This window comes from Cherax quadricarinatus, chromosome 1, assembly GCF_038502225.1.
Source record: "Cherax quadricarinatus isolate ZL_2023a chromosome 1, ASM3850222v1, whole genome shotgun sequence".
In the NCBI taxonomy this organism is placed as follows: Eukaryota; Metazoa; Arthropoda; class Malacostraca; order Decapoda; family Parastacidae; genus Cherax; species Cherax quadricarinatus.
Genome location: NC_091292.1, coordinates 3,431,340 through 3,459,027, shown reverse-complemented (window position 1 = coordinate 3,459,027; position 27,688 = coordinate 3,431,340). Strand labels below are relative to the sequence as shown.

General features: G+C 39.3%; 2 protein-coding genes and 1 long non-coding RNA gene across 6 annotated transcripts in view; 2 read left to right on the top strand and 1 right to left on the bottom strand.

Annotated features, from left to right (window-relative positions):
• Positions 1–27,688, bottom strand: part of Cdc45 (cell division cycle protein 45) — a 115,207-nt gene that overhangs the window by 41,564 nt on the left and 45,955 nt on the right. The window contains exons 1-3 of one of the 2 annotated variants that reach the window (XM_070084867.1): positions 5,684–6,888; positions 3,707–3,859; positions 665–802 (exon numbers count right to left, since the gene is read on the bottom strand). In XM_070084867.1, the coding sequence (XP_069940968.1) occupies positions 665–802; positions 3,707–3,859; positions 5,684–5,734 (342 nt within the window). In that variant the 5' untranslated portion in view covers positions 5,735–6,888. Of the gene's footprint in view, positions 1–664; positions 803–3,706; positions 3,860–5,683; positions 6,889–27,688 lie in introns of those variants that run through there. The other variant, XM_070084804.1, reaches the window with a different exon arrangement.
• LOC138852684 (uncharacterized) lies at positions 6,690–8,859 on the top strand. Its single transcript, XR_011392011.1, has 3 exons — positions 6,690–6,758; positions 8,619–8,689; positions 8,725–8,859. It is a non-coding gene; the product is annotated as an uncharacterized lncRNA (long non-coding RNA).
• Positions 9,046–27,688, top strand: part of LOC128686357 (zinc finger-containing ubiquitin peptidase 1) — a 61,208-nt gene continuing 42,565 nt past the window's right edge. Inside the window, exons 1-4 of one of the 3 annotated variants that reach the window (XM_070084185.1) lie at positions 9,046–9,309; positions 19,925–20,686; positions 24,585–24,720; positions 26,803–26,909. In XM_070084185.1, the coding sequence (XP_069940286.1) occupies positions 19,955–20,686; positions 24,585–24,720; positions 26,803–26,909 (975 nt within the window). In that variant the 5' untranslated portion in view covers positions 9,046–9,309; positions 19,925–19,954. Of the gene's footprint in view, positions 9,310–9,554; positions 9,705–11,878; positions 12,009–19,924; positions 20,687–24,584; positions 24,721–26,802; positions 26,910–27,688 lie in introns of those variants that run through there. The other 2 variants (XM_053773212.2, XM_070084294.1) reach the window with 2 other exon arrangements.

Genomic DNA, 27,688 nt, shown 5'->3' with positions numbered 1-27,688 from the left:
ACTAATCTACTTCACAATATTTCTTATGGGAACAAATTCGGTCAGTACTGGCACCTGAACATACTTCTGGAGTGAAAAAATATCGTTAACCGGGGGTCCACTGTATATTCATTATAAAATTGTGCTTAAAGGATAATTAAATTTATAATAAATTAGCAATCTGCAGGCAAGCCTCTGTTTTGCTGACACTTCTCACACAACCCTTCAAAGCAAACAGCATTTTTCTAGCATTCTAGTCTCCAAATACATATAAATTTTCTGTAATTCGTACTTTGGTGGATCAGGTCAGCAACAAGGAGGCCTGGTCTGGGATCAGGATGTGAGGGTGGTAACCCCCAAAACCATTTACAGGTAATCTCCAGGTAAACCCTGCCACATGCATTACTGTGAACAAGATACAGTACATGTACAATATCTATATAACCACCCCCCCACATACACACAGCCTGACCCTGAAATTGCATAGAAAAAATGAGACCTTGCTTACAACAGTAAATTATGGATAAAATGGCAATCTACTATAACTTAAGTAATATGTAGTATATATTTACAATATAAATGAAATCAGGGTATAATACAAAACATGTTGTAAGGGCTACAGAATGAATATTCTACCTTCATTATTATAAGGGAACAATAAAATAAGAAATATACAAGTCTTTACCTGTTCTGCATTATAAATATTGCAAATATCGAGAGGCCTGTGGTTATCAGCCACAAAGAATACGAGATCATCTGAAGGCTGCAGTAGGTCAACTAGATCAATACAACCACCACAGTTGATTAGAACTATGTGTTTCACCTGCAAGGAAAAACCCTACTAAGCATACAGTATGTGTTATAGCTGTAAATAGGTAAGATGAAACAAACTGCCATGTTTCCTAAAGAAGAGCTTGAAATACAACCTAGTTTCAATTTATTAAAACAAATATCCTCATGGTACACCATATTCAGTTATTCTTCAATCAAAACCTACCTCACATTTCTTAATAATAATAATAATAATAATAATAATCATAAATAATATTTATTTCAGCATATATTGTTTGTACAGAGATGGGCGACATTTAAGTGTGCATGCAGAAAACCCATTGTTATGCAGAGCATTCAATACATGTTTAATATTATTTATATAAATGCTCTGGAAAACGTACAGAGGAGGATGACAAAGATGATCCCTCGTATCAGAAATCTTCCCTATGAGGATAGACTGAGGGCCCTGAATCTGCACTCTCTCAAAAGGCGTAGAATTAGGGGGAATATGATTGAGGTGTATAAATGGAAAACAGGAATAAATAAAGGGGATGTAAATAGCGTGCTGAAAATTTCCAGCCAAGACAGGACTCGCAGTAATGGTTTCAAGTTGGAAAAAATCTGATTCAGGAAGGATATAGGAAAGCACTGGTTTGGTAATAGAGTTGTGGATGAGTGGAACAAACTCCTGAGTACAGTAATCGAGGCTAAAACGTTGTGTAGCTTTAAAAATAGGTTAGCTAAATATACATGAGTGGGTGTGGGTGAGTGTGAGTTGGACCTGACTAGCTTGTGCTGCTGGGTCTGGTGCCATGCTCCTTCCTTGAGTGGAGGTGACCAGACTGGGTGGGTCATTAGGCTAATCCTGGGAGAAACATGGACCTGCTCTGCATGGATCAGTAGGCCTGTTGCAGTGTTCTTTCTTTCTTATGTTCTTAATTGTATGTATTATACTTTATAATCTCTTATAAAGTATATCATACCATAAACATCTTAAGAAACACTGAACTGTAGATATTACACAAAACTTTAAAATAAAATACAAAATACAAATAATTTATTTTTCTGCAGTATAAAGGTAATGTAGTTTACATAAATACTGTTAAGCACAAAAGAAAGCAACAACCATATCGAAGATACGGTACTATGTTCCACAGTCAGCCCTCCTGGCCCAATATCACTCAATCATTTACCCCTATCTCACCTATGGAATCTGTGCATGGGGCTCAACAACAATAAACCATCTCGGACCATTAATTACCCAACAAAAGGCTGCAGTCAGAATGATAACAAATTCCCACTACAGGCAGCATACTCCACCAACATTCAAAACTCGAAGCTTACTCACCGTACAAAACATCCATACTTATTATTGTACCTACTACATACATAGAACACTTAACTCGGATATAAACCCTCCCCTCAAGCTTCTTGCCAACCTCAACAGAACATGACCTTGTGTCCATCTCACACTATGTAAAAGCACAATGCACATAAAAGGCCCAAAAATCTGGAATTCATTACCTGTGAATATAAAAGAAACACTGTCTGTTTATCAATTCAAGACTTCTTAAAAACCACTTACTCACTCACAACTAAATAAATACTGATTAAATGTATCTCAAACTAGGTTTTTTTTTGTAATTACATTACCTAATAGAATACTACATTCTCTTGAATGCTCAGTAACTCATCAAATGTGCTTCAAATTTGTACAACTATAAAGCCTCTTATTTGAAATACTCATTTGTACTTCATGTTCTAATTTGTTTACTGTATTTTTACCAATGAATATATCATTGCTTAGTTAATCTTAAGTTAATTTTTAAGCCTGCCCACAATGCTCTGCATACAAGGGGTTTTTGGCATGTACACTCAACCACTGTATTTCTTTTGTACAACTATGTATCATGTCCAAATAATAATAAATAAATAAATAAATAAATAAATTTTTCCAACCTGTTGCCATCTTTGTCACACTGATGCACTGCCTCCTGTATGCTTGTTTCTGGAACTGTTTATTTCCTTGAGAAATTACACCTATCACTAGACACAGGAGCGAAGCTATAATCACGGTACTCGCCTATCTGTAACTGCAGTTTAGTCTTAGCTCCTGGTCCTGCCTCTCAACTTGCTGCTTGACAGATTAATTTCCTCCTAGCTGCATGGGCCTTATTGTACCTGCATGTTACCTGTCTTCACCACATCTTCATTGAGATCACTCCACCTATCTACACACCATGAGAGTGGAAAAATACTCCCTGACATCCTGGTGGTTCAGCTGTTTAACTTCCAGTTGTGTCCTGAGTATGTTTCTCAAATCTTAAGAGGCACGTAAGTACCCCTGTCTTCTAATAACAAAGGTCTGAGCAAAGCTATTTTGTGTTGCAGAGGTCTGAGCTTTACTCAGACCTCTGCAACACAATTGTCTTCAAAGATTTGCTAAGTTATACCATGAATTAAGGAAAGATCCTAGACTTCACCTTACAAAACAGACAAAGCAAATGTGATAGTAATTATGGACAAGGTAGATCATAGTGGAAAAATGAACACGTTATTAGAAGACGGGGGAACTTACATGCCTCTTAAACAGTCTATCCCTGTCTACTCTATCAATGGCTATGAGTATTCTGTATGTTGCTATCACATTTCCTTGTTAAGTCTGTCAATCTATCACATCCTGAGTGTTAAAGAGATACCACAAACATGTGTTAAAGAAAAATGTGGTAAAATGGTCATTGCCATTGCACATTATACAAGCAAAGATAGACTTCACTTAAGCTGGGGCATTTTCTTTGCATGTTATACAAGAAACACTTCACTGAAGCATGCTTGCTACCACTGTATGCACCATGTACCACTCATAAAAACCTGACATTTACCCATAGAACACTGACATGCATAATTTTTACCCACATTTGGCAAGTATTATACTATACTGTCTAGCAAATACCTGTTCTGCATGCTGCTGAAAGGCATTAATGAGATCTGTCCGAGTTTGTATTGGGACAACTGTGTACAATATGTGATCTGTGCGGAACAGCGACTGTAGAATTTTACTTGCGCAGATACCATCGACGTCAAAGTGAACCAAGAGCAGGATACGCTGTGGGAATAAAAAAATTAATGTAGCTCATATAGCTTTGCGAAGAATTTGAATTTCATTACCCAATTTAAGATTATAAGAACAAATACTGCAGGAGTCCTACTGGCCCTGGCTAGGCAGGTCTAACTCATACCCACTCATATCTATTCACCCTATATTTAAAGTTACCCAAAGCTCTTAACTAATACTACCTAGGAGTTTGCTCTGCTTATCTACAAATACATTGCCAAATTAGTGCCTCCCCATATCCAATTTGAATCCATTGCAAAGCTCTTGCTTCACATGGCAAGGGTCTGGGTTCAATTCCCAGCGAGGGTAGAAACATTGGGCATGTTTCTTTATACCGGCTGTCTACATTCACCCATCAGTAAAAATGGGTACCTGGGAGTTCGTCAACTGGCGTGGGTCGCATCCTGGGACAAAACTGACCTAATTTACCTGAAATGCTCTGCAAAACAAGCAGCTTTCTATATAGTAGTATGTCATTGATGTCAGCTAGGTCTGTATACCATGTACATGTACTCATAGTAAATAAAGATGCAGCGGAACCTTGGTATATGACCAGCTCCCTACTCGAACAAAGCTCAGTACTTCACCAAACAAATACGACCTGCCAGAACTTCGCTGTAAACTGTGTGTTTCTTCACATTTTTTGGTGTTTTTTTGTATTACAGTGGTACCTCGAGTTATGAACTTAATTCATTCCAGAAGGCTGTTCGAGTGCCGATACCGAATTAATTTGTTCCCATAAGGAATGGTGTAAATTAGATTAGTCTGTTTCAGACCCCCCAAAAATACATTTACAAAAGCACTTACAAAAATACACTTACATAACTGTTAGAGTTGGGAGCTATTCGAAACTAGAGGTACCACTGTATTTGTATAAATAAGTCACCATGGGGCCTATGACGATTAGTGATAACAGCCAAGCAAACATAAAATTGGTTGGGAAGAACTTGTTCGATATTCGAACAGTCTTCTTGAATGAATTAAGGTCACATACTGAGGTTCCACTGCATTATTATTATAATACTTGTAGACTGTATTATCAACAATAAGAGTGAGCCTACTGGCATTCAACCAAATACTGTAGATAATTTTGAGTTTTTCCATTAGTTAATAGTGCTACCAAGAAACCAGATCTGAAGGGGAGATAATGAAAGTTGTGCCATCTATAAATAAATTACAAATACAAATAATTCTATTTCTTTTTTGCAGTATACAGGCAATGTAGATTCCATGTACAGGCAGGCCCTGCTTTACAGCACTTTGCTTTACAAGTGTTTTGCTACTGCAATGGTATCGAATTGTAGCCATTCTTCATTTATTCAGACTTCCTACAATAAATATGTATATTCATTACTCACTATAAGCTAAGGATGAGAATGTACTGTATATGCATTTTTTAGGCCTAGCTTTATTGCTCACTTAGTTCATGATACTGTGAACATGTTATCAGGCTTTTTTATGCATATGAAAGTGAAAAGACTTTCGCTTTACAGCAGCAACTTGAGACCAAACTTGTCGTATAAGTGGGGCCCTACTGTAATAATGTTAGGCACAACAAAACCCATTACCATGAGGTGGTAGAAAGCTCTAAACTCAAAAGTTATACAGTGCTGTATGGTAGAAGGAGAGAGATGGAAGATGGGAGGATGAAGTAGGAAAGATAGAGGTGTTGAGGGAGGAACTTAAGTTGAATGATGGTCACTACTGAAGAAGCAAAACTGTGTTTATATTGTTTACCTCATGGGTTTATTTCGTTTACCATTGATACTTTACTACATTCATGCGTTTACTTTGTGTGTGCGAGAAGAAAGTTACCTTGCCAGTAATGAGGTTGTAGAACTGCTTGCGAAGGTCGGTGATGAACATTGCTGCAGGTAAGTGACACTGTCTCTGCCTGCAGACACTGACAGCAGCAGCAAAATTTCTCTGTCCACCCGACACCTACCAGCAGCAAGGTGTCACTGTCCACCCGACACCTACCAGCAGCAAGGTGTCACTGTCCACCTGACACCTACCAGCAGCAAGGTGTTACTGTCCACCCGACACCTACCAGCAGCAAGGTGTCACTGTCCACCCGACACCTACCAGCAGCAAGGTGTCACTGTCCACCCAACATTGCCAGCAGCAAGGTTTCACCATCCACCCGACACTTGCCAGCAGCAGCAGCAAGGTTTCACCGTCCACCCGACACTGCCAGCAAGGTGTCACCGTCCACCCGACACTGCCAGCAAGGTGTCACCGTCCTCCAGACACTGCCAGCAAGGTGTCACCGTCCTCCCGACACTGCCAGCAAGGTGTCACCGTCCTCCAGACACTGCCAGCAAGGTGTCACCGTCCTCCAGACACTGCCAGCAAGGTGTCACTGTCCTCCAGACACTGCCAGCAAGGTGTCACTGTCCTCCAGACACTGCCAGCAAGGTGTCACTGTCCTCCAGACACTGCCAGCAAGGTGTCACTGTCCTCCAGACACTGCCAGCAAGGTGTCACTGTCCTCCAGACACTGCCAGCAAGGTGTCACTGTCATCCAGACACTGCCAGCAAGGTGTCACTGTCCTCCAGACACTGCCAACAAGGTGTCACTGTCCTCCAGACACTGCCAACAAGGTGTCACTGTCCTCCAGACACTGCCAACAAGGTGTCACTGTCCTCCAGACACTGCCAACGAGGTGTCACTGTCCTCCAGACACTGCCAACGAGGTGTCACTGTCCTCCAGACACTGCCAACGAGGTGTCACTGTCCTCCAGACACTGCCAACAAGGTGTCACTGTCCTCCAGACACTGCCAACAAGGTGTCACTGTCCTCCAGACTGCCAACAAGGTGTCACTGTCCTCCAGACACTGCCAACAAGGTGTCACTGTCCTCCAGACACTGCCAGCAGCAACAACAAGGTGTCACTGTCCTCCAGACACTGCCAACAAGGTGTCACTGTCCTCCAGACACTGCCAACAAGGTGTCACTGTCCTCCAGACACTGCCAACAAGGTGTCACTGTCCTCCAGACACTGCCAACAAGGTGTCACTGTCCTCCAGACACTGCCAACAAGGTGTCACTGTCCTCCAGACACTGCCAACAAGGTGTCACTGTCCTCCAGACACTGCCAACAAGGTGTCACTGTCCTCCAGACACTGCCAACAAGGTGTCACTGTCCTCCAGACACTGCCAACAAGGTGTCACTGTCCTCCAGACACTGCCAACAAGGTGTCACTGTCCTCCAGACACTGCCAACAAGGTGTCACTGTCCTCCAGACACTGCCAACAAGGTGTCACTGTCCTCCAGACACTGCCAACAAGGTGTCACTGTCCTCCAGACACTGCCAACAAGGTGTCACTGTCCTCCAGACACTGCCAACAAGGTGTCACTGTCCTCCAGACACTGCCAACAAGGTGTCACTGTCCTCCAGACACTGCCAACAAGGTGTCACTGTCCTCCAGACACTGCCAACAAGGTGTCACTGTCCTCCAGACACTGCCAACAAGGTGTCACTGTCCTCCAGACACTGCCAACAAGGTGTCACTGTCCTCCAGACACTGCCAACAAGGTGTCACTGTCCTCCAGACACTGCCAACAAGGTGTCACTGTCCTCCAGACACTGCCAACAAGGTGTCACTGTCCTCCAGACACTGCCAACAAGGTGTCACTGTCCTCCAGACACTGCCAACAAGGTGTCACTGTCCTCCAGACACTGCCAACAAGGTGTCACTGTCCTCCAGACACTGCCAACAAGGTGTCACTGTCCTCCAGACACTGCCAACAAGGTGTCACTGTCCTCCAGACACTGCCAACAAGGAGTCACTGTCCTCCAGACACTGCCAACAAGGTGTCACTGTCCTCCAGACACTGCCAACAAGGTGTCACTGTCCTCCAGACACTGCCAACAAGGTGTCACTGTCCTCCAGACACTGCCAACAAGGTGTCACTGTCCTCCAGACACTGCCAACAAGGTGTCACTGTCCTCCAGACACTGCCAACAAGGTGTCACTGTCCTCCAGACACTGCCAACAAGGTGTCACTGTCCTCCAGACACTGCCAACAAGGTGTCACTGTCCTCCAGACACTGCCAACAAGGTGTCACTGTCCTCCAGACACTGCCAACAAGGTGTCACTGTCCTCCAGACACTGCCAACAAGGTGTCACTGTCCTCCAGACACTGCCAACAAGGTGTCACTGTCCTCCAGACACTGCCAACAAGGTGTCACTGTCCTCCAGACACTGCCAACAAGGTGTCACTGTCCTCCAGACACTGCCAACAAGGTGTCACTGTCCTCCAGACACTGCCAACAAGGTGTCACTGTCCTCCAGACACTGCCAACAAGGTGTCACTGTCCTCCAGACACTGCCAACAAGGTGTCACTGTCCTCCAGACACTGCCAACAAGGTGTCACTGTCCTCCAGACACTGCCAACAAGGTGTCACTGTCCTCCAGACACTGCCAACAAGGTGTCACTGTCCTCCAGACACTGCCAACAAGGTGTCACTGTCCTCCAGACACTGCCAACAAGGTGTCACTGTCCTCCAGACACTGCCAACAAGGTGTCACTGTCCTCCAGACACTGCCAACAAGGTGTCACTGTCCTCCAGACACTGCCAACAAGGTGTCACTGTCCTCCAGACACTGCCAACAAGGTGTCACTGTCCTCCAGACACTGCCAACAAGGTGTCACTGTCCTCCAGACACTGCCAACAAGGTGTCACTGTCCTCCAGACACTGCCAACAAGGTGTCACTGTCCTCCAGACACTGCCAACAAGGTGTCACTGTCCTCCAGACACTGCCAGCAGCAACAACAAGGTGTCACTGTCCTCCGGGCACTGCCAACAAGGTGTCACTGTCCTCCAGACTGCCAGCAGCAACAAGGTGTCACTGTCCTCCAGACACTGCCAGCAGCAACAACAAGGGTTCACTGTCCTCCAGGCACTGCCAACAAGGTGTCACTGTCCTCCAGACACTGCCAACAAGGTGTCACTGTCCTCCAGGCACTGCCAACAAGGTGTCACTGTCCTCCAGACACTGCCAGCAGCAACAACAAGGTGTCACTGTCCTCCAGACACTGCCAGCAGTAACAACAAGGTGTCACTGTCCTCCAGACACTGCCAGCAGCAACAACAAGGTGTCACTGTCCTCCAGGCACTGCCAACAAGGTGTCACTGTCCTCTAGACACTGCCAGCAGCCCAACACTTCTCATTGTTTACAATATTTTACTACACATTTTGGCGCCAAGCTGGTGTGATGTCACTGGGTGTAGCTGGGTTATGATTGGCTGCTTTTGGCAGGTCAGAGCCAATCACAACCCAGAAAAACTTGGCTCAGCAGAAAATGGGAAGTTTCAAAACAGCTGATGGCGGGGCAAAAATCAATGGAGGAGGAAGTGCCGCCTGTTGTCGAGGGTTTTGAGAAGGTTTTTGGCGGTGGAGGCGGCGGAGCTGGCACTGGCGGCGAGGGTAAGTGCGATGGCACTGGCAGGGACGGCAGTGCCACTCGGCACCCCCCATGCCCCCCTCTCCATGGGGTAGGGGGGAAGTGGCACCACTGGCACTCCCCCTCCCTCTCCCCTCCAGTGGAAATAAGTCACTTTGTCTGATCTTTTTTTTGGGGGTTATCCTGGGTGATTTACACGTATGCTAATATGTATGATAATTTGTGTAACTATAGTTATGTGTACCTGAATAATCTTACTTAAGTGTCTGGCATGCACACTGCTGCTTCTGCAGTGCCACTGTCAGCCTGCCGGTGCCACTTATATTGACAGCTCTGCCTGGCATTACTGTCTGGCTGGTCACTAGTATCAAGGGTTGACATATAATGTCTTGTTGGAGTACATTGTAGTGTAGTCCAGGTAACCTTCATCACGTCACTCCTGACATTTACCAACTAATATTGATGCTGTGATTCCTAACATAAATACCACAGAAAGGTAGATCTAGAAATTATTAATAATGACAATCAATATATTTCATTAAAAAAAATATTACATTTTGAATAATACTGTGTGAGTTTGTAATAGAGAGAAGACCCCAATTTGTCTTACTTTTTTGGGTTATCCTAGGTAATTTATACTATGTATGATAATTGTGCCTATGTGTACCTCTGCCTAAATATAATTACTTATGGTGCACCTGGTGCCAGATATTGTGTCATTCTTGTTACTTGGAAAATATTGCTGAAAGGTTCATAAAACAGTGTAAAGTATGAACTGGTAATTCTCACAGTGAAGAAAAGGGTTTCCATGGATAAGTGGAAATGCTTGAGTATGTTTCTTTGCACCTGCTGTCCCTGTTCACCTAGCAGTAAGTAGGTACCTGGGTGTTAGTCGGTGTGGATCACATCCTGGGGGAGAGGATTAAACTGCCCCCATGCTAAAAAGTCGGTCATTCTGATGACAGTAACTTTATTGAGTTTACCATGGTTACTAACTCTCTTTTTAATAATTCCAACAATATCATCTAGTCACTGAATCTGCACTCTGGAAAGATGTGGAATTTGGGGTGGAATATGTCTGAAGTGTGTAAATGGAAAGCAGGAATAAATGAAGGGGTGTCAGTAAAGTGGTGAAAGTATCTATGACAGGATTCATAGTAATGGATTCAAATTAGACATTAAGATTTAGGAAGGGTATAAGGAAATACTAATTTGGCAAAAGTTGCAGATGAGTGGAACAAACTCCCAAGTAGAGCCACTGAGGCAAGAACTTTAATAGCTTTAAATATTGGTTGGACAGGTTCATCATTGGGTGTAGCTAGGTACAAGTTGGACTTCCCTAGTACTGGCCCATAGGCCTGTTGTAGTGTTCCTTCATTCTTACACTCTTATTTTCATCCTTTAAATAGACTTAAACTAAGAGTAATACAGTACTTAATAATAGCTCATAAAAATACATTGCACACGTACAGTATATAACACAACTACTAGTAGCATCTCTAAAAATATACAGTGTACTACCATACTGTAAATGGTATTACAGGATGTTTTCCTAAAATGGTTTTTCATCTTCACTTAATTTATACAATACTGTATTTGGAAAATTTCTTAGTGTTGTGGTACACAATATGTACCTGTTGGAGTATATTATTTTCTCTGTGTTTTTAAAGTAAATACCATATTACAGTCACATATACAAATTAAGGTTTCTATTTTGTGAAGATTTTTTTACAATATATCTTCATTAATATAATAGATTTTTCTTGAAATTTGCATCTTTGCATAAGATTTCCTTATTAATGCATAATATATATAAAAAGTACTGGTGAAATTCTTTACTTTACTCACTTCAAAATCTTTATTAATGTTTTGAATTCTTTGTAACTTGGTCTATATTCTTCATGAGAACTATTTATACTTCTACCCATTTTCATTTTAGTTTGGCATTTATCTGCAGTAAATGCCATTATTCAGCTCCTCTTTTATTTTTTTTCTAAGTCTTCTACAATATTTTTCAGTTATTATATTTTTTACAAATATACTAATACATTTATACAATTTATTACTTCTGGGAAGTAACAGCTCGTAATAATTAAAAGAAAAGTCGTATGAAAACATGTAGAGGCAAAGTGTGTTATGTAAGCCCTTGAGTGGTTCTTGTTTCCAGCACCTACTTGTATGTCAAGTTTTGTGGGAGTCAGTGACCTCACACTATGTAACTCTAGCTTCTTGCAACCTTCCTCAGGTATGTACCACATCTAAGTTTCATATCCTTTTTTTTTTCACCACATATTTAGCCTTCTATGAAGGAGCTACATCATTAAAGTGTTGATATTTACCTCAAGATTTAACTGTTTGGTAACTTATTGCTCAAGGTATGGATGTATAAACACAACCGAACTTGATGTATCTGGTGCAGAATAAACCTCTGCAACATTCAGTTGGTGGAATATACGAGAACTGTCCTTTATTGTGCTGGGGTAAAACACCCAAGAAACATAAAGTGAGCCATCTTTTTTATAGAGCTTCTGTGACATTCAGTTAGAGCTGTTGTCTCATAGATTCAGGCAGTACATCTCTAGCACTTTCAGTGTAAGTTTGAAAGTGTACCTGTGAAACACTGTGTGAGCTGTTCTCCTTTGAGTTTCATGGTGCACCTGTGGAACATTCAGTGTGACCTGTCCTTCCTTGAGTTTGATAGTGCACCTGTGAGACATTCAGTGTAAGTTGTTCTCCAGAGTTTGAGTAGCCTATTTTATCTGTAATCATTCAGTAAAATCTGTTCCCTCTTGCATTCAGGTAATGCACCTGTGAAACATTTAGTGAGAGACTTTTATATATTATTTTGCTTTAAATGCATCTCTGGCACATTCAAAGAGACATTGCACCTATGGAACATTCATTGAGTTCTGCCTTTACTTGGATTTGTATAATGCACATAAATCCACATTATTTGGAAACAAAATCATCTAATCAAGCTGAGTTTATAAACTGTACAGTATATGACAACCAATTAACCCTTAAACTGTCCAAACGTATATCTACGGTCACTCGCGTAGCTCTCCAAACGTAGATCTACGTTTTATTTTACATGCCTTTAAGTGTAAAATGAAATGTAGATCTAAGTACGGAGCACTACGCGAGTGAATGTAGATCTACATGTGGACAGTTTAAGAGTTAAAGAAAAATGCAAATACTTGTACAGTACAATACATTTAGACCCATACATAGGTTAAAAAATAAATAAAAATCCACATCCCCTACGTATCTAAAAATTTCAAAATCAATAAGTATATTCTGTACATTTAAAAAATAAACCACTGTTTCCCAAGTTTTAGTTTACCAATCCTATATCTCTTCATGATCTATCCACACCTTACATACCAGTTGTTATACTGATAAAATTAGCAACTTTATACACTGCTTAACTTAAACTGTATTTCTAACCCTAACTTGAGGCTGTATGTGAGCTTCAACAGAATTTGTGAACATAACACAAGGCATCTTTAAAGTCTTTGATGTACCTCATGTGAGACTTGACCTGTGTAGAAACCAAATGCAAAGAAACTTTATTTAAAACACTAAATGACTTACCAGTTGGAACGAAAGCTTTATGTGTTCTTGCTAAATTTAAAAAAACTTCTTAAGGAACATTGGACCTCATATATCAAACCTAAGTGTGCCCAGTTCTAAAAACCATTAACAGCATATCCTAACACCATACTTTCCCTAACTAGCATATTCCCTCCTCATAGTCTTATTATCTTTTAGCTTAAAACTTGAACTGTCTGTTCAGTGTACTCTATGGAAATTTCTTAAATGATAATTTTTTCCTCTATACATTAATTTCTACCTCAATTATTCATTCTTCCTCCATTAACCCTTTGACTGTCACAAGCCCCTTTCTGAAACTGTCATTCTATGTTTTTCCTTTGAAGTGATAGAAAATCTTTTCCCGATGGTAATGACACCAAAAGTACGAAATTTGGTCGAAAACTCACGAAATTACGCTCCCGCGAAGTTAGCGGTCTCAGTGACATATATGCATCGGCGATTTTGCCGACTTTGAGCCCCATTTTTGGTGAATTGTGTTGTTCTAGTTGACCAAACTCATAGCTATTTCTTTAGAACTCCATTTTTTCTATCAATTGAGTACAAAAAATCGCCCATTTACCGATTTGAATTACCCAATAAAGTGGTCAGAAATTGGCAATTTGGCCAATTTCATGCAAATTAAAAAAGATGTCAATTTCAAAATAGGGTCCAGAATAAACAGTGTAGACATTCTTGGCACTAAAATAACATATCCTCTGTTCATTAGTCATGTCTCTAGGCCCCTCTTATATTACTATTGCTTTATATTTTGATTTTTATTCATACAAAAAATAGAAGATTTACTGTTATGCAGACTACTGCATTATTGTAAAAATGATATAAATATCAGTGCACTAGTGCAGAATATTAGACTCCCCAGTTGACGTGTATTGGACGTGTAGTGTGATTTGCTTACTCTTGAACATTGATAAAAATGGAACATTTCCATTATTTTGAGCTCAGTTTCAAGGTCGTTTTCATCATGAAACTAATCACAATCATCTTTATTTCTGTAATGTGTTTTCCATTTTATCACCTGAGACCATGAAAACGAGAATACAACAATAAATACTATATGAAAATACACCTCAAAGTTGGCTTTTTAATCCAAAAAAAAAAAACGGTTGGATAAAATAAGGCTAAAATTAATAGATGTATGTACTGTGTTTTGCAGCGCCCATACTGCACACAACATTATGAGCAAATCTGCAGCTGACATTACATATATCTCACACATAGGAGACTGAAACTTATTATGACGGGGTAGGAAGGGGTAGCAATAATGTTGAAGGATCAGTTATGGAAGGAGAAAAGAGAATATGAATGTGTAAATTCAAGGATTATGTGGATTAAAGTAAAGGTTGGATGTGAAGAGTGGGTCATAATAAGCGTGTATGCACCTGGAGAAGAGAGGAATGTAGAGGAGAGAGAGAGATTTTGGGAGATGTTAAGTATACAAGATATGATGTAGGGCGAAATGACAGTAGTTTGTTGGATTATGTATTGGTAGATAAAAGACTGTTGAGTAGACTTCAGGATGTACATGTTTATAGAGGGGCCACAGATATATCAGATCACTTTTTAGTTGTAGCTACACTGAGAGTAAAAGGTAGATGGGATACAAGGAGAATAGAAGCATCAGGGAAGAGAGAGGTGAAGGTTTATAAACTAAAAGAGGAGGCAGTTAGGGTAAGATATAAACAGCTATTGGAGGATAGATGGGCTAATGAGAGCATGGGCAATGGGGTCGAAGAGTTATGGGGTAGGTTTAAAAGTGTAGTGTTAGAGTGTTCAGCAGAAGTTTGTGGTTACAGGAAAGTGGGTGCAGGAGGGAAGAGGAGTGATTGGTAGAATGATGATGTAAAGAGAGTAGTAAGGGAGAAAAAGTTAGCATATGAGAAGTTTTTACAAAGTAGAAGTGATGCAAGGAGGGAAGAGTATATGGAGAAAAAGAGAGAGGTTTAGAGAGTGGTGAAGCAATGTAAAAAGAGAGCAAATGAGAGAGTGGGTGAGATGTTATCAACAAATTTTATTGAAAATGAGAAAAAGTTTAGGAGTGAGATTAACAAGTTAAGGAAGCCTAGAGAACAAATGGATTTGTCAGTTAAAAATAGGAGAGGAGAGTTATTAAATGGAGAGTTAGAGGTATTGGGAAAATGGAAGGAATATTTTGAGGAATTGTTAAATGTTGATGAAGATAGGGAAGCTGTGATTTCGTGTATAGGGCAAGGAGGAATAACATCTTGTAGGAGTGAGGAAGAGCCAGTTGTGAGTGTGGGGGAAGTTCATGAGGCAGTAGGTAAAATGAAAGGGGATAAGGCAGCTGGGATTGATGGGATAAAGATAGAAAAGTTAAAAGCAGGTGGGGATATAGTTTTGGAGTGGTTGGTGCAATTATTTAATAAATGTATGGAAGAGGGTAAGGTACCTAGGGATTGGCAGAGAGCATGCGTAGTTCCTTTGTATAAAGGCAAAGGGGACAAAAGAGAGTGCAAAAATTATAGGGGGATAAGTCTGTTGAGTATACCTGGTAAAGTGTATGGTCGAGTTATTATTGAAAGAATTAAGAGTAAGACGGAGAATAGGATAGCAGATGAACAAGGAGGCTTTAGGAAAGGTAGGGGGTGTGTGGACCAGGTGTTTACAGTGAAACATATAATTATTATTATTTATTATCACACCGGCCGATTCCCACCAAGGCAGGGTGGCCCGAAAAAGAAAAACTTTCACCATCATTCACTCCATCACTGTCTTGCCAGAAGGGTGCTTTACACTACAGTTTTTAAACTGCAACATTAACACCCCTCCTTCAGAGTGCAGGCACTGTACTTCCCATCTCCAGGACTCAAGTCCGGTATGCCGGTTTCCCTGAATCCCTTCATAAATGTTACTTTGCTCACATTCCAACAGCACGTCAAGTATTAAAAACCATTTGTCTCCATTCACTCCTATCAAACACGCTCACGCATGCCTGCTGGAAGTCCAAGCCCCTCGCACACAAAACCTCCTTTACCCCCTCCCTCCAACCCTTCCTAGGCCGACCCCTACCCCGCCTTCCTTCCACTACAGACTGATACACTCTTGAAGTCATTCTGTTTCGCTCCATTCTCTCTACATGTCCGAACCACCTCAACAACCCTTCCTCAGCCCTCTGGACAACAGTTTTGGTAATCCCGCACCTCCTCCTAATTTCCAAACTACGAATTCTCTGCATTATATTCACACCACACATTGCCCTCAGACATGACATCTCCACTGCCTCCAGCCTTCTCCTCGCTGCAACATTCATCACCCACGCTTCACACCCATATAAGAGCGTTGGTAAAACTATACTCTCATACATTCCCCTCTTTGCCTCCAAGGACAAAGTTCTTTGTCTCCACAGACTCCTAAGTGCACCACTCACTCTTTTTCCCTCATCAATTCTATGATTCACCTCATCTTTCATAGACCCATCCGCTGACACGTCCACTCCCAAATATCTGAATACGTTCACCTCCTCCATACTCTCTCCCTCCAATCTGATATTCAATCTTTCATCACCTAATCTTTTTGTTATCCTCATAACCTTACTCTTTCCTGTATTCACCTTTAATTTTCTTCTTTTGCACACCCTACCAAATTCATCCACCAATCTCTGCAACTTCTCTTCAGAATCTCCCAAGAGCACAGTGTCATCAGCAAAGAGCAGCTGTGACAACTCCCACTTTGTGTGTGATTCTTTATCTTTTAACTCCACGCCTCTTGCCAAGACCCTCGCATTTACTTCTCTTACAACCCCATCTATAAATATATTAAACAACCACGGTGACATCACACATCCTTGTCTAAGGCCTACTTTTACTGGGAAAAAATTTCCCTCTTTCCTACATACTCTAACTTGAGCCTCACTATCCTCGTAAAAACTCTTCACTGCTTTCAGTAACCTACCTCCTACACCATACACTTGCAACATCTGCCACATTGCCCCCCTATCCACCCTGAACAGTGAACAGTATTTAGATAAGGCTAAAGAGATTTTTGTGACATTTATGGATTTGGAAAAGGCGTATGACAGGGTGGATAGGGGGGCAATGTGGCAGATGTTGCAAGTGTATGGTGTAGGAGGTAGGTTACTGAAAGCAGTGAAGAGTTTTTACGAGGATAGTGAGGCTCAAGTTAGAGTATGTAGTAAAGAGGGAGATTATTTCCCAGTAAAAGTAGGCCTTAGACAAGGATGTGTGATGTCACCGTGGTTGTTTAATATATTTATAGATGGGGTTGTAAGAGAAGTAAATGCGAGGGTCTTGGCAAGAGGCATGGAGTTAAAAGATAAAGAATCACACATAAAGTGGGAGTTGACACAATTGCTCTTTGCTGATGACATTGTGCTCTTGGGAGATTCTGAAGAGAAGTTTCAGAGGTTGGTGGATGAACTTGGTAGGGTATGCAAAAGAAGAAAATTAAAAGTGAATACAGGAAAGAGTAAGGTTATGAGGATAACAAAAAGATTAGGTGATGAAAGATTGGATATCAGATTGGAGGGAGAGAGTATGGAGGAGGTGAATGTATTCAGATATTTGGGAGTGGACGTGTCAGCGGATGGGTCTATTAAAGGTGAGGTGAATCATAGAATTGATGAGGGGAAAAGGGTGAGCGGTGCACTTAGGAGTCTGTGGAGACAAAGAACTTTGTCCTTGGAGGCAAAGAGGGGAATGTATGAGAGTATAGTTTTACCAACACTCTTATATGGGTATGAAGCATGGGTGATGAATGTTGCAGCGAGGAGAAGGCTGGAGGCAGTGGAGATGTCATGTCTGAGGGCAATGTGTGGTGTGAATATAATGCAGAGAATTCGTAGTTTGGAAGTTAGGAGGAGGTGCGGGATTGCCAAAACTGTTGTCCAGAGGGCTGAGGAAGGGTTGTTGAGGGTGGTTCGGACATGTAGAGAGAATGGAGCGAAACAGAATGACTTCAAGAGTGTATCAGTCTGTAGTGGAAGGAAGGCGGGGTAGGGGTCGGCCTAGGAAAGGTTGGAGGGAGGGGGTAAAGGAGGTTTTGTGTGCGAGGGGCTTGGACTTACAGCGGGCATGCGTGAGCGTGTTTGATAGGAGTGAATGGAGACAAATGGTTTTTAATACTTGACGTGCTGTTGGAGTGTGAATAAAGTAACATTTATGAAGGGATTCAGGGAAACCGGCAGGCCGGACTTGAGTCCTGGAGATGGGAAGTACAGTGCCTGCACTCTGAAGGAGGGGTGTTAATGTTGCAGTTTAAAAACTGTAGTGTAAAGCACCCTTCTGGCAAGACAGTGATGGAGTGAATGATGGTGAAAGTTTTTCTTTTTCGGGCCACCCTGCCTTGATGGGAATCGGCCAGTGTGTTAATAATAAAAAAAATAGGAGACTGAAACTTATTATGACGTTTCAGACTGACTTGGACCATTAACTGGTAACCAGTTAATGGTCCATGTCGGACTAAAATGTTATAAGTTTCAGTCTCCTATGTGCGGGTTGTTTGTGTATTGTTCCAGTTATGGTATTGTGCTTTTTCATTCTTCCTAAAGCTGCCATTTATTTAAGTGGAGAACAGTGATTAAAAAAATATTGGTAATATCCAAGAAGATAATTTAAAATTTTTAATTGTTTCTGCTGTAGTTTTGTAATACTGTACGTACAATAAAACTAGGTTTAAGTGTTTCAAATATTTAATGTAGTGTATATAGTACAGAATATAGAGGGCAAGAGATGGCACAAACTTCAAGGCATATTACTGCCTTTCTATCTGCAGATTTGAAATGTAACATCAGCATCCCTCTGGCAAGACAGTGATGGAGTGAATGATGGTGGAAATGTTTCTTTTTTATTGGATCACTCTGCCTTGGTGAGAGTGGCCAGTTTGTTAACCCTTTCAGGGTTTCGGCCGTACTAGTTTGGCTTACGCACCAGTGTCCATGACGTACTAGTATGTCTAAATTCTAGTGCCCTCAAATCTAGTGAGAGAAAGCTGGTAGGCCTACATATGAAAGAATGGGTCTATGTGATCAGTGTGCGCAGTATAAAAAAAATCCTGCAGCACACAGTGTGTAATGAGAAAAAAAAAACTTTGACCGTGTTTTTGGATTAAAACAGAGGCTTTGCACTGTATCTTCGTATGCTATTTATTGTCTCATTTTATAGAATGGTCTCATTTTATAGAATGGAAGACATATTACAGAAATTGAGATGATTTTGACTGGTTTTACAATGAAACGCACCATGAAATTGAACTCAAAGTAGCAGAAATGTTCGATTTTTACCAAAGTTCAAAAGTAAACAAATCATGCTATGCGTCCAATACACGTCAACTGGTGAGTCTAATATTCTTTCACAAGTGCGCTGATATTATTTATACCATTTCTATACTAATGCAGTAGTCTGCATAACAGTAAATCTTCTATTTTTTGTGAGAATAAAAATTCAAAGTGAAAAACAAAAGAATGTAAGAGGGGCATGGGGACATGACTAATGAACAGAGGAAATGTTATGTTGGTGCCAGGAATGTCTTTCTTGTTTATTCTGGGCCCTATTCAGAAATTGGCATCTTTTGAAATTTGTGTGAGATTGGCAAAATTGCTAAATTCTGACCACTGTATTGGATAGTTGAAATCAGTAAATGGATGGTTTTGTGTACTCATTCGATAGAAAAAATGGAGTTCTAGCTAAATAGTTATGATTTTTGTCAACTAGTACACTGGAATTGGCCGAAAATAGGGCTCAAAGTGGGCAAAATCGCCGATGCGTAAACATTGTCAAGACTGCTAACTTCGCGAGAGCATAATTCTGTAAGTTTTACATCAAATTTCATACTTTTGGTGTCATTATGATCGGGAAGAGATTCTCTATCTTTTCATAAGAAAAAATAATTTTTTTTTTTTTGAAATTTGAGGGACCCTGAGAACATGTCTTGGAGAGGGCCTGTGGACCTTGAAAGGGTTAAAAAAAAAATTTTATACATATTAGATGTATCTGTAGTGTACAGGAATATTTTTGGTTTGCCATTTATTTATTATTTCACTTATTTCAGTACTGTGAATACAAGAAGTGGATTCTCATCATGGCTGCCAAAATGCCAGAGGCACTATATTCTTGTGAAGTGTGCGGGTTGGATGGACTCACTGATGATGACTTACGGTCCCACATGTTGTTTGCTCATATAGAGGGGACAACATCATGCCCTTTCTGTGATCTAGGAGATATAAGCCCTGAAGAAATGGTTCATCATGTTAATTCTGCCCATTTGGACTATTTGAGTCCACAAGATGAAACTTTTGACGATACTTTAATTGTGACAAATGGTTTTGGTGACCACATTTTAATTGCTAGCCCATTAAGAAAAGCACTAGTGAATAATAAAGTCTTGGACAATCATGTGCCTGTGATTACTGTAGAAAATGATAATGATAATTACAATGCTAACCTAAGTCCCTCTCATAGTAAGGGTGGGGAAAACAGTAACCAGGGCTCACCAGATCGTGCCCAACTGTCACTTAATCTTAATCAGCTTGATAGACGGGACAGATTAATGAGTCCTTGTGTGCGTAGTCCCCTGTTAGATGCCAGGGTAACATTGTGTCCAATATGTGGAATGAAGGAACCTTCGCCAGCCAAATTGGAAGAGCACGTCAATCGAGCACATTTTGACTTGATGTCTCCTTCGTTCCCAGCTGTTACTCCTCAAGAAGAAGTCATCTTTACTTGCCCTGTATGCATGAAACAGTTTGAATGTAGTCCAGATCTTGAGCTACATGTCAACATTGAGCATAAAGACATCCTGAGTCCTGCAAAGGTAATAAGTGTGACACCTCATTTAATCATTCATATGCTTCAGTAGATCCTGTAAAGTTGCATGTGTAAATTAACCCTTTTATTGATTTTTTCTTGAGACTACATGATTCATGTTCTCTAGTGCCTTTAACCCATTCACTGTCTCCCACATAGATGTACATCGTTGATGCCAGTGTTGCTCCAGTAGATCTACATTTTGAGCTCAATTCCCTCAGACATAAATTTTGGTCTAGACATGAGAGACTGGGTCTCTGCTGAGTGTGTGCACAGATTAAAAAAAAAAATTGCCCTACCCAGTGCTTGATGGGAAGAACAAACCTCTGAACTTTTGTGTGGTAGATTTTGTTTTTATTGGCTGTTTCTTAGTATCATTAAATAGAATGGAAGACATACTGTTGAAATAGAGATAATTTTGGTCAGTTTAAGACTGAAATAGTTTGAAATAAGGCTCAAAGTGACAAATATTTTAACTTTGCCTATTCTTGAGGATGGGTAGGGGGCCCTCGGCCCCCTGTGTGTCTTATGGGTTTTTGCTAGGTCTGCTTCAATTACTGGGATGACCTAAACCTTGACCACTCATTCTTCATTATATTCATTTATCTGAGAAATAGGGTAATACAATTTTTTGTGATTTCAAAATGGGGGGGGGCAAATGTTATTTAGGAGAGGCCTGGAGATCTGATTAATGAACAGCGGAAGGTTGCTTTAGTTTCTGGAATACCTGCAGTGTTTACTTTGGACTCCATTTTTAAATTGTAACTTTTTAGTTTTGTGATAATATAGCCTCTCCTCACTTAGCGATGACTCGGACTTACGACGGGCTCTCTGACCAGTATATACATACCTAAATAATGTATATTAGAGCTTATTTCCTCTATTCTGTTTATTACAATATACAGTACACTACTGTATAAACATTTAAAAATATATTAAAAATGTTTTAAATGGTGCAAGGGTGACATTAACCCTTTCAGGGTCCGTCCCGTAGATCTACGGCTTTACGTTCAGGGTCCAAACTGTAGATCTACGCCATGAGCTCAGCTCACTCTGATAAACTATGAGTGGTAAATTTGGGCCTAGATATGAGAGAATACACCTATGTGGTATGTGTGCACCACATAAAACAAATCCTGCAGCACACTGTGTATAATGAGAGAAAAAACTGAGACCGTGATTTTCGATTAAAACAGCGATTTTGCAGTGTTTTTTCGTATGATTTTATAGATGTATTTGCGATTTCTTGGTCTCATTTGATAGAATGGAAGACATATTACAGAAATAGAGATGATTTTGATTGGTTTTAGCACTGGAAATGGCTTGAAACTGAGCTCAAATTAGCGGAAATGTTAAATTTTTGCTGATGTTCAAGAGTAAACAAACGACCTCACACATCTAATACATGCCAGCTGGTGGGTCTAATATACATTCACAAATATGGTGATGATATTTATACAATTATTGCAATATTGCATAACAGTAAATCTTCTATTTTTTGGTGCGAATAAAAATTCATTATGTGAATAAAAAAATCAAAATGGAATTTATTTGTAAAGCCTCAAAATGTAACTAATGAACAGAGGAAATGTTAGTTTAGTGCCAGAAATACCTACAATGTTTATTCTGGGCCCTATTTTGAAATTGGAATATTTTGAACTTTGTGTTAAATTGGCCAAATTACCAATTTCCGATCACTTTATTTTGTAGTTGAAACAGTTGACTTGGCGATTTCTTGTGCTCAATCGATAGAATAGAAGTAATACTAGTGAAATAGCTAAGAATTTGGTTGACTGGAATAATGTAATTGGCCTAAAATGGGAGTCAAAGTCGGCAAAATCGTCGATTCGTAAATATTGCTGACACATCAAAATTCGTGAGAGCATAATTTCGTCAATTTTCCATCAAATTTCGTACTTTTTGTTTTATTACCTTCACAAAAAGATTCTCTCCCATTTCATAAGAAAAAATAAAAAAAAATATTTTTTGAAAATTCTTGGACACTGGGACACCACTTCAGATTTTGGCCTTGGACCCTGAAAGGGTTTAGCAATATCAAAGATGGTTGACATAAACCCACTACCATTATAGTATGTTCCTCGTTTAGCGACGAATTTGTTTATCGACACGGTATTAGGAACGGAACTCCGTCGTTAAGTGAGGAGAGGCTGTATTGGTCAAATTATCAATGACTGTGCACAATGATAAGTAAGACACATGTGTACAACAGTTAGCTATCATATCAACTTGTCAGTATTACATACCATTTTTATTATATTCACACATTTGTGCACATTATAGATTAGTTCCGATAGTTGAATGGGCAGTTTCCTTGCTCAGTCGATAGAATGAAAGACACACTAGCTTTCTGGCATTCTAGCTATTTCTAGCAAAATAACTAGAAATTGGATTTAATTGATCAGTGGGATTGGTGTAAAATTGTACTCACAGTTTGTGAAATTACTGAGGCATAAATTACACCCAGACTGCCGACTTTGCATTTGCGTAATTTATAAGTTTTCCATCAAATTTCCAGTTTTTGGTGTCATTGTCTTCACAAAAAGATTCTCTACCATTTCAGAAAATATAATTATATTATTATTATTTTTTTAAAATTGTGACTCTCAGCACTTTAAAATTGGGGGTTGCGACAGTGAAAGGGTTAAGCATTTTTCCCTAAGACATTTCCAAGTATAAAGTCACTATGCATTCTATTTTTAGAGAGACTTTTTTTTTTGTTTCAAGATTACAAGTAGATAATACAAAAATATACAGTATATAGGAGTATGAAGCCATCCCTTCCTTAATATTTTCTGTAAGACGGAACAATTTACTTTCTATTTTCTCAAGCAGTTGTTATGTCCCCTGTTTTAGAATGCTGTATACATTTAATCATAGTTTCACTTTTAAGCTATAGTATTTAAAGATTAAAATATTACTCTCAGCTATATTACTGAAATTATTTTATTTCCTGAGATCTCACCATTAAAGGGATCTCAGAAATCTTTCTGTCTCTGAAATTTTTTATATCATGAGTGCTCATTCTCCAAGAAATTTCAGTGCTTGTGTGGTATAAACAAGTAAGATCTGTAGTTTCTCTAGCAGTGTGTTAAAATTCATCTAGTGGCTGAATAATTACACATTCACTTAAATCTAGAGGGAGGTTTCATGCTAACTTATGTGACTTAGTTTGAAACCTTACTCTCGTGATCCAATATATGAGGTAAGCAATTGCGGTGTACTTTTGCTGAAAACAAGAATGTTTGAAAAGAATGAGTTTCCTTCAGCAGGCACATAGGTGAGAGAGTAGACAGGAAGAAACTGAAAGGTTCAGGTTAGGCCAAAAGTAAGAAATTAAATGTTGGTAAACTCGGTAATGTGCTTTGGAGAAAATAATGCAGACTACAGAGTGGCAATCATTCATGTGTCAAGTGGAAGTGATGCAAGTGTTTGTCATTAGAAATCATCTCTTAATGGGGTAAAAGTTGCCCCATTTATTTTCCCCATGACAGTCATCTCCTAATTACTAATTCATTTACCATATTACATAGTGATCACTGCCATACTGTAGTAAATAAAAAACTATGATAATTCTATGGGAAAAAATTACTGATGAGATGTGAGAGAGATAGAAGATACATAAATATTCATATTGCTTATGAATTTCTCAGATATCTCTTAAAGATATAATTACACATGTATATGTATTCATTCTTGTTGTGCACATGTATGGGGAAAATGTATGTGAGTAACTGTACATCAAGAAAGGCAATGAGTTCCTGTGTATGCATGGATGTGCATGTGTTTGTTTCATTTTTGTGTTTTGGCTTGAAATGCATTTTGAATTATAGATGCAGTACTGTCATCCTTATATTGTTTTTGCTCACATGTGATTGTCTTAACAGTCTGATGTTGTAACTCCTGTGGAAAGTGAAGATAGTGATATTGGTGTTTGTCCAGTGTGTAGTCGAGCTGGGTTTGGTTCACATAACGACCTTGCTGCTCATATTGATACCCACTTCTCACGTAAATCATCCATTGGTAGGTATTCATGGATTTTTTTTTTTTATTTAGTTTTAGTAAGTTTTGTAGATGTTTGAAGAAGTAATCCACAACCTGGGCTTGGGAGAGAAAGGACATGAGATATCAGTGTACCAGGACCTAGGTATAAAGGTGGTCCAGGCTTTGGCACTTTTACTTAGAAAAGCAACTTGCTTTCTGTCTGTATCTTTTTTAATGCAGTATTAAATAATATTAAAAAATTTGACTAGCAGTTATGTAGATACTGTATTGCTAGGAGAAGGCTTTTAAATGGGCTGAGGTTGGATAACAGCCCTTAACTTGTACAATAAGTACAGGATCTAACCTAACCTTGAAGGACCTTTAAATGTATAAATGCTAATAGAATTAACCATATACGTACTGCAAAAAATATTTATCACGTAGATTGTCCTTTGCACGTTCAACCCCTTGTAAGTCAAAAATTTATAGAGGAATATATAATTTTTTGAGGCTTACTGTACTTCCATTTGTCTCTCAGCATATGAATTATGGGCTACAGTAATCTTGAGGTTGAACTAAAAATATGGTATATACAGTAGGGCCCCACTTATATGGTAGGATAGGTTCCAGGCTACCACCATAAAGTGGAACACCCTTATTTTCCACTATAAATGCATATAAATGCCAGATAACAAGTTTACACTAACATACATTAAGTTAGCAATAGAACTAGGCATTAAAAACAATAAAAAAGTAAAATACACATATAGTACACTCATTACTTACTTTAAAATATTTGTAGTCTTAATGTAGGGTGAGATGAGTAATAGTTATTGTAAGAAATCAAGTGTGGTATGTATGGTAGCCAGCCAGGCTACTATACCTACCATACCAGGCTACCCCACCCACACATAATATTCTATGACATTTAAAGCATCCCAGAGTGATAAAATGCATATACAGTTCACTCTTTACTTCCCTTAAAATATTTGTAGTCTTAATGTAGGGTCAGAGGTGAGTAAATGAGATAAAACGAATAAACGAGAGAGAGAGAGAATGAGTACATGACAGAGGACAGGCATGAAGTTATGTAAACAAACCAGGCGAACACGTCTGGTTTGTGTACAAGTTACATTGTGTGTAAGTTGCTTCCACGTTGATACAGTAGAATAAATAAAGAACAACACTTCCATTCTCATGTAACCCCATTTTTTTGAAGAAATGACACTCTGAGTGAAGGCATACGAAAGGAAAAAATTTTTACAGTTACCCCGAGTAATATTATAGTGTACACATTTTCTCTGATGTTGGACTAGAGGAAACATTATTCTTACCGTCACTCCTACAAGTTGTCTGGCTACCACATCTTATATTTATGTTAATTTATTCTACTGTGGGGTGTATTTTTCATGTTTATATGTTACATGTCATGTTTATTATATAATTTTGAAAAAATTTCATAGATGGATTAATGAAAATGTTTATATTAACGTAATATGTGACATTTAACGAGACTGATTATTAGTAAGTATTATTATTTTCATTATTAATATGGCATCTCGAGACATAACACACAATTGCTGATTTTATTGTGTATCTGCATGCCAGCACAGTGTGTAAGTTTATGTAGGTACAGGTATACAAAAGTATAATTATCAGAGTACGTATATATAAAATATGAAATAACTTTTAAAAACACTTGAAGTTTTGGAAAGCTTCCAGACATAATGGAGAGACGCTGTGCTCATGGAGCTCACAGAGAATGTAAACAAACCGGGCAGGGCACAGGGACCGTATTAGACAGTCAGGTGGGGGAGCAGTATAGTGAGCTTTGGTCATACGTAATTTGAAATGTCCGTATTAGCGGAATGCCGTAAATCGAAATGCCATAAAGCGGGGCCCTACTGTATTTCCTGATCTTTTTTTTTTGGGGGGGGGATTAATAAGTGATATAATTGACGGTAGCACTGTTTATATAAAAAATCTATCTACTAATAGATAGTTGTATTTTCCTTGTATTTTGCTCTTAGACTTGAACGTGTCATACACCTGAACATGTTAATCATAAATCAAGATACAGAAATTGCCAGTAAATAAATAAACTATCTTTTCTTTTACTAGTAACCCCAGATGATGGAGGATGGGAAAGACGTCTTGTTACAGACTTAGAGAAACAAGAAAAAGAAGTTCAACGCATGAGGGAACAACAAGAGTTTTCTCTACTTAGGGTAGGTCACTGCAGATCTCAGACAATTGAAAATGAGAGACTAGATGCATATACAGTAATATGAGATTCCAAATTTGTGTGTTGTTGTATATTGTGTCACAAGTGGGAAAGTAAAAAAGACTCTTTCCTCCATAAGCCATGTGTGTTGTGAAGGGCAACTAAAATGCCGGGAGCAAGGGGCTAGTAACCTCTTTGGAATAAATTTCTAAATATAAAAAGAAGAAAAACTTCATAGTTTTTTATTCTTCAACTGGTATTTTTGCTTCCAACTGGGGTTCCCATTACTCCTTACTGGTATGATCTGCATTGGCTCCTTGTCATGGCAAGAAGTGAATTTAAACTTTGTTTGTTAACATTTAAAGTTACTAAATTTAATAAACCCAAGCATTTTACTGATATGCTTGTAGTTGTCACATTGAGTTTAGGGATGTTTCTGCAAATTACCACAGACCCTTTTAGATTGAGTGAGCCTCATGCTGGTGGAGAGCAATCATTGCAGAAAGAACATTTTTTTTTGTAGCTCCTACATTGTTCAGCAGGTTGCTAGTGTATTAAAAATCAGGTATCTCTTAATACTTCCAAGTCTTTTCTGAAAATGCATCTCTTTTCTAGAGCTTATCTCACAGTTCTTCATTATCATTGCTACATTTATATTTTGTTGCGAGAGCACCTGTGAATTTCTTGAATGCTCAAGTGCTAAAAGAAAAACAAAATACCAAATTATTACAGTCTTGTTATCATATGTAAAGTAAATTTCATATACAGTTTACATAAAGTAGC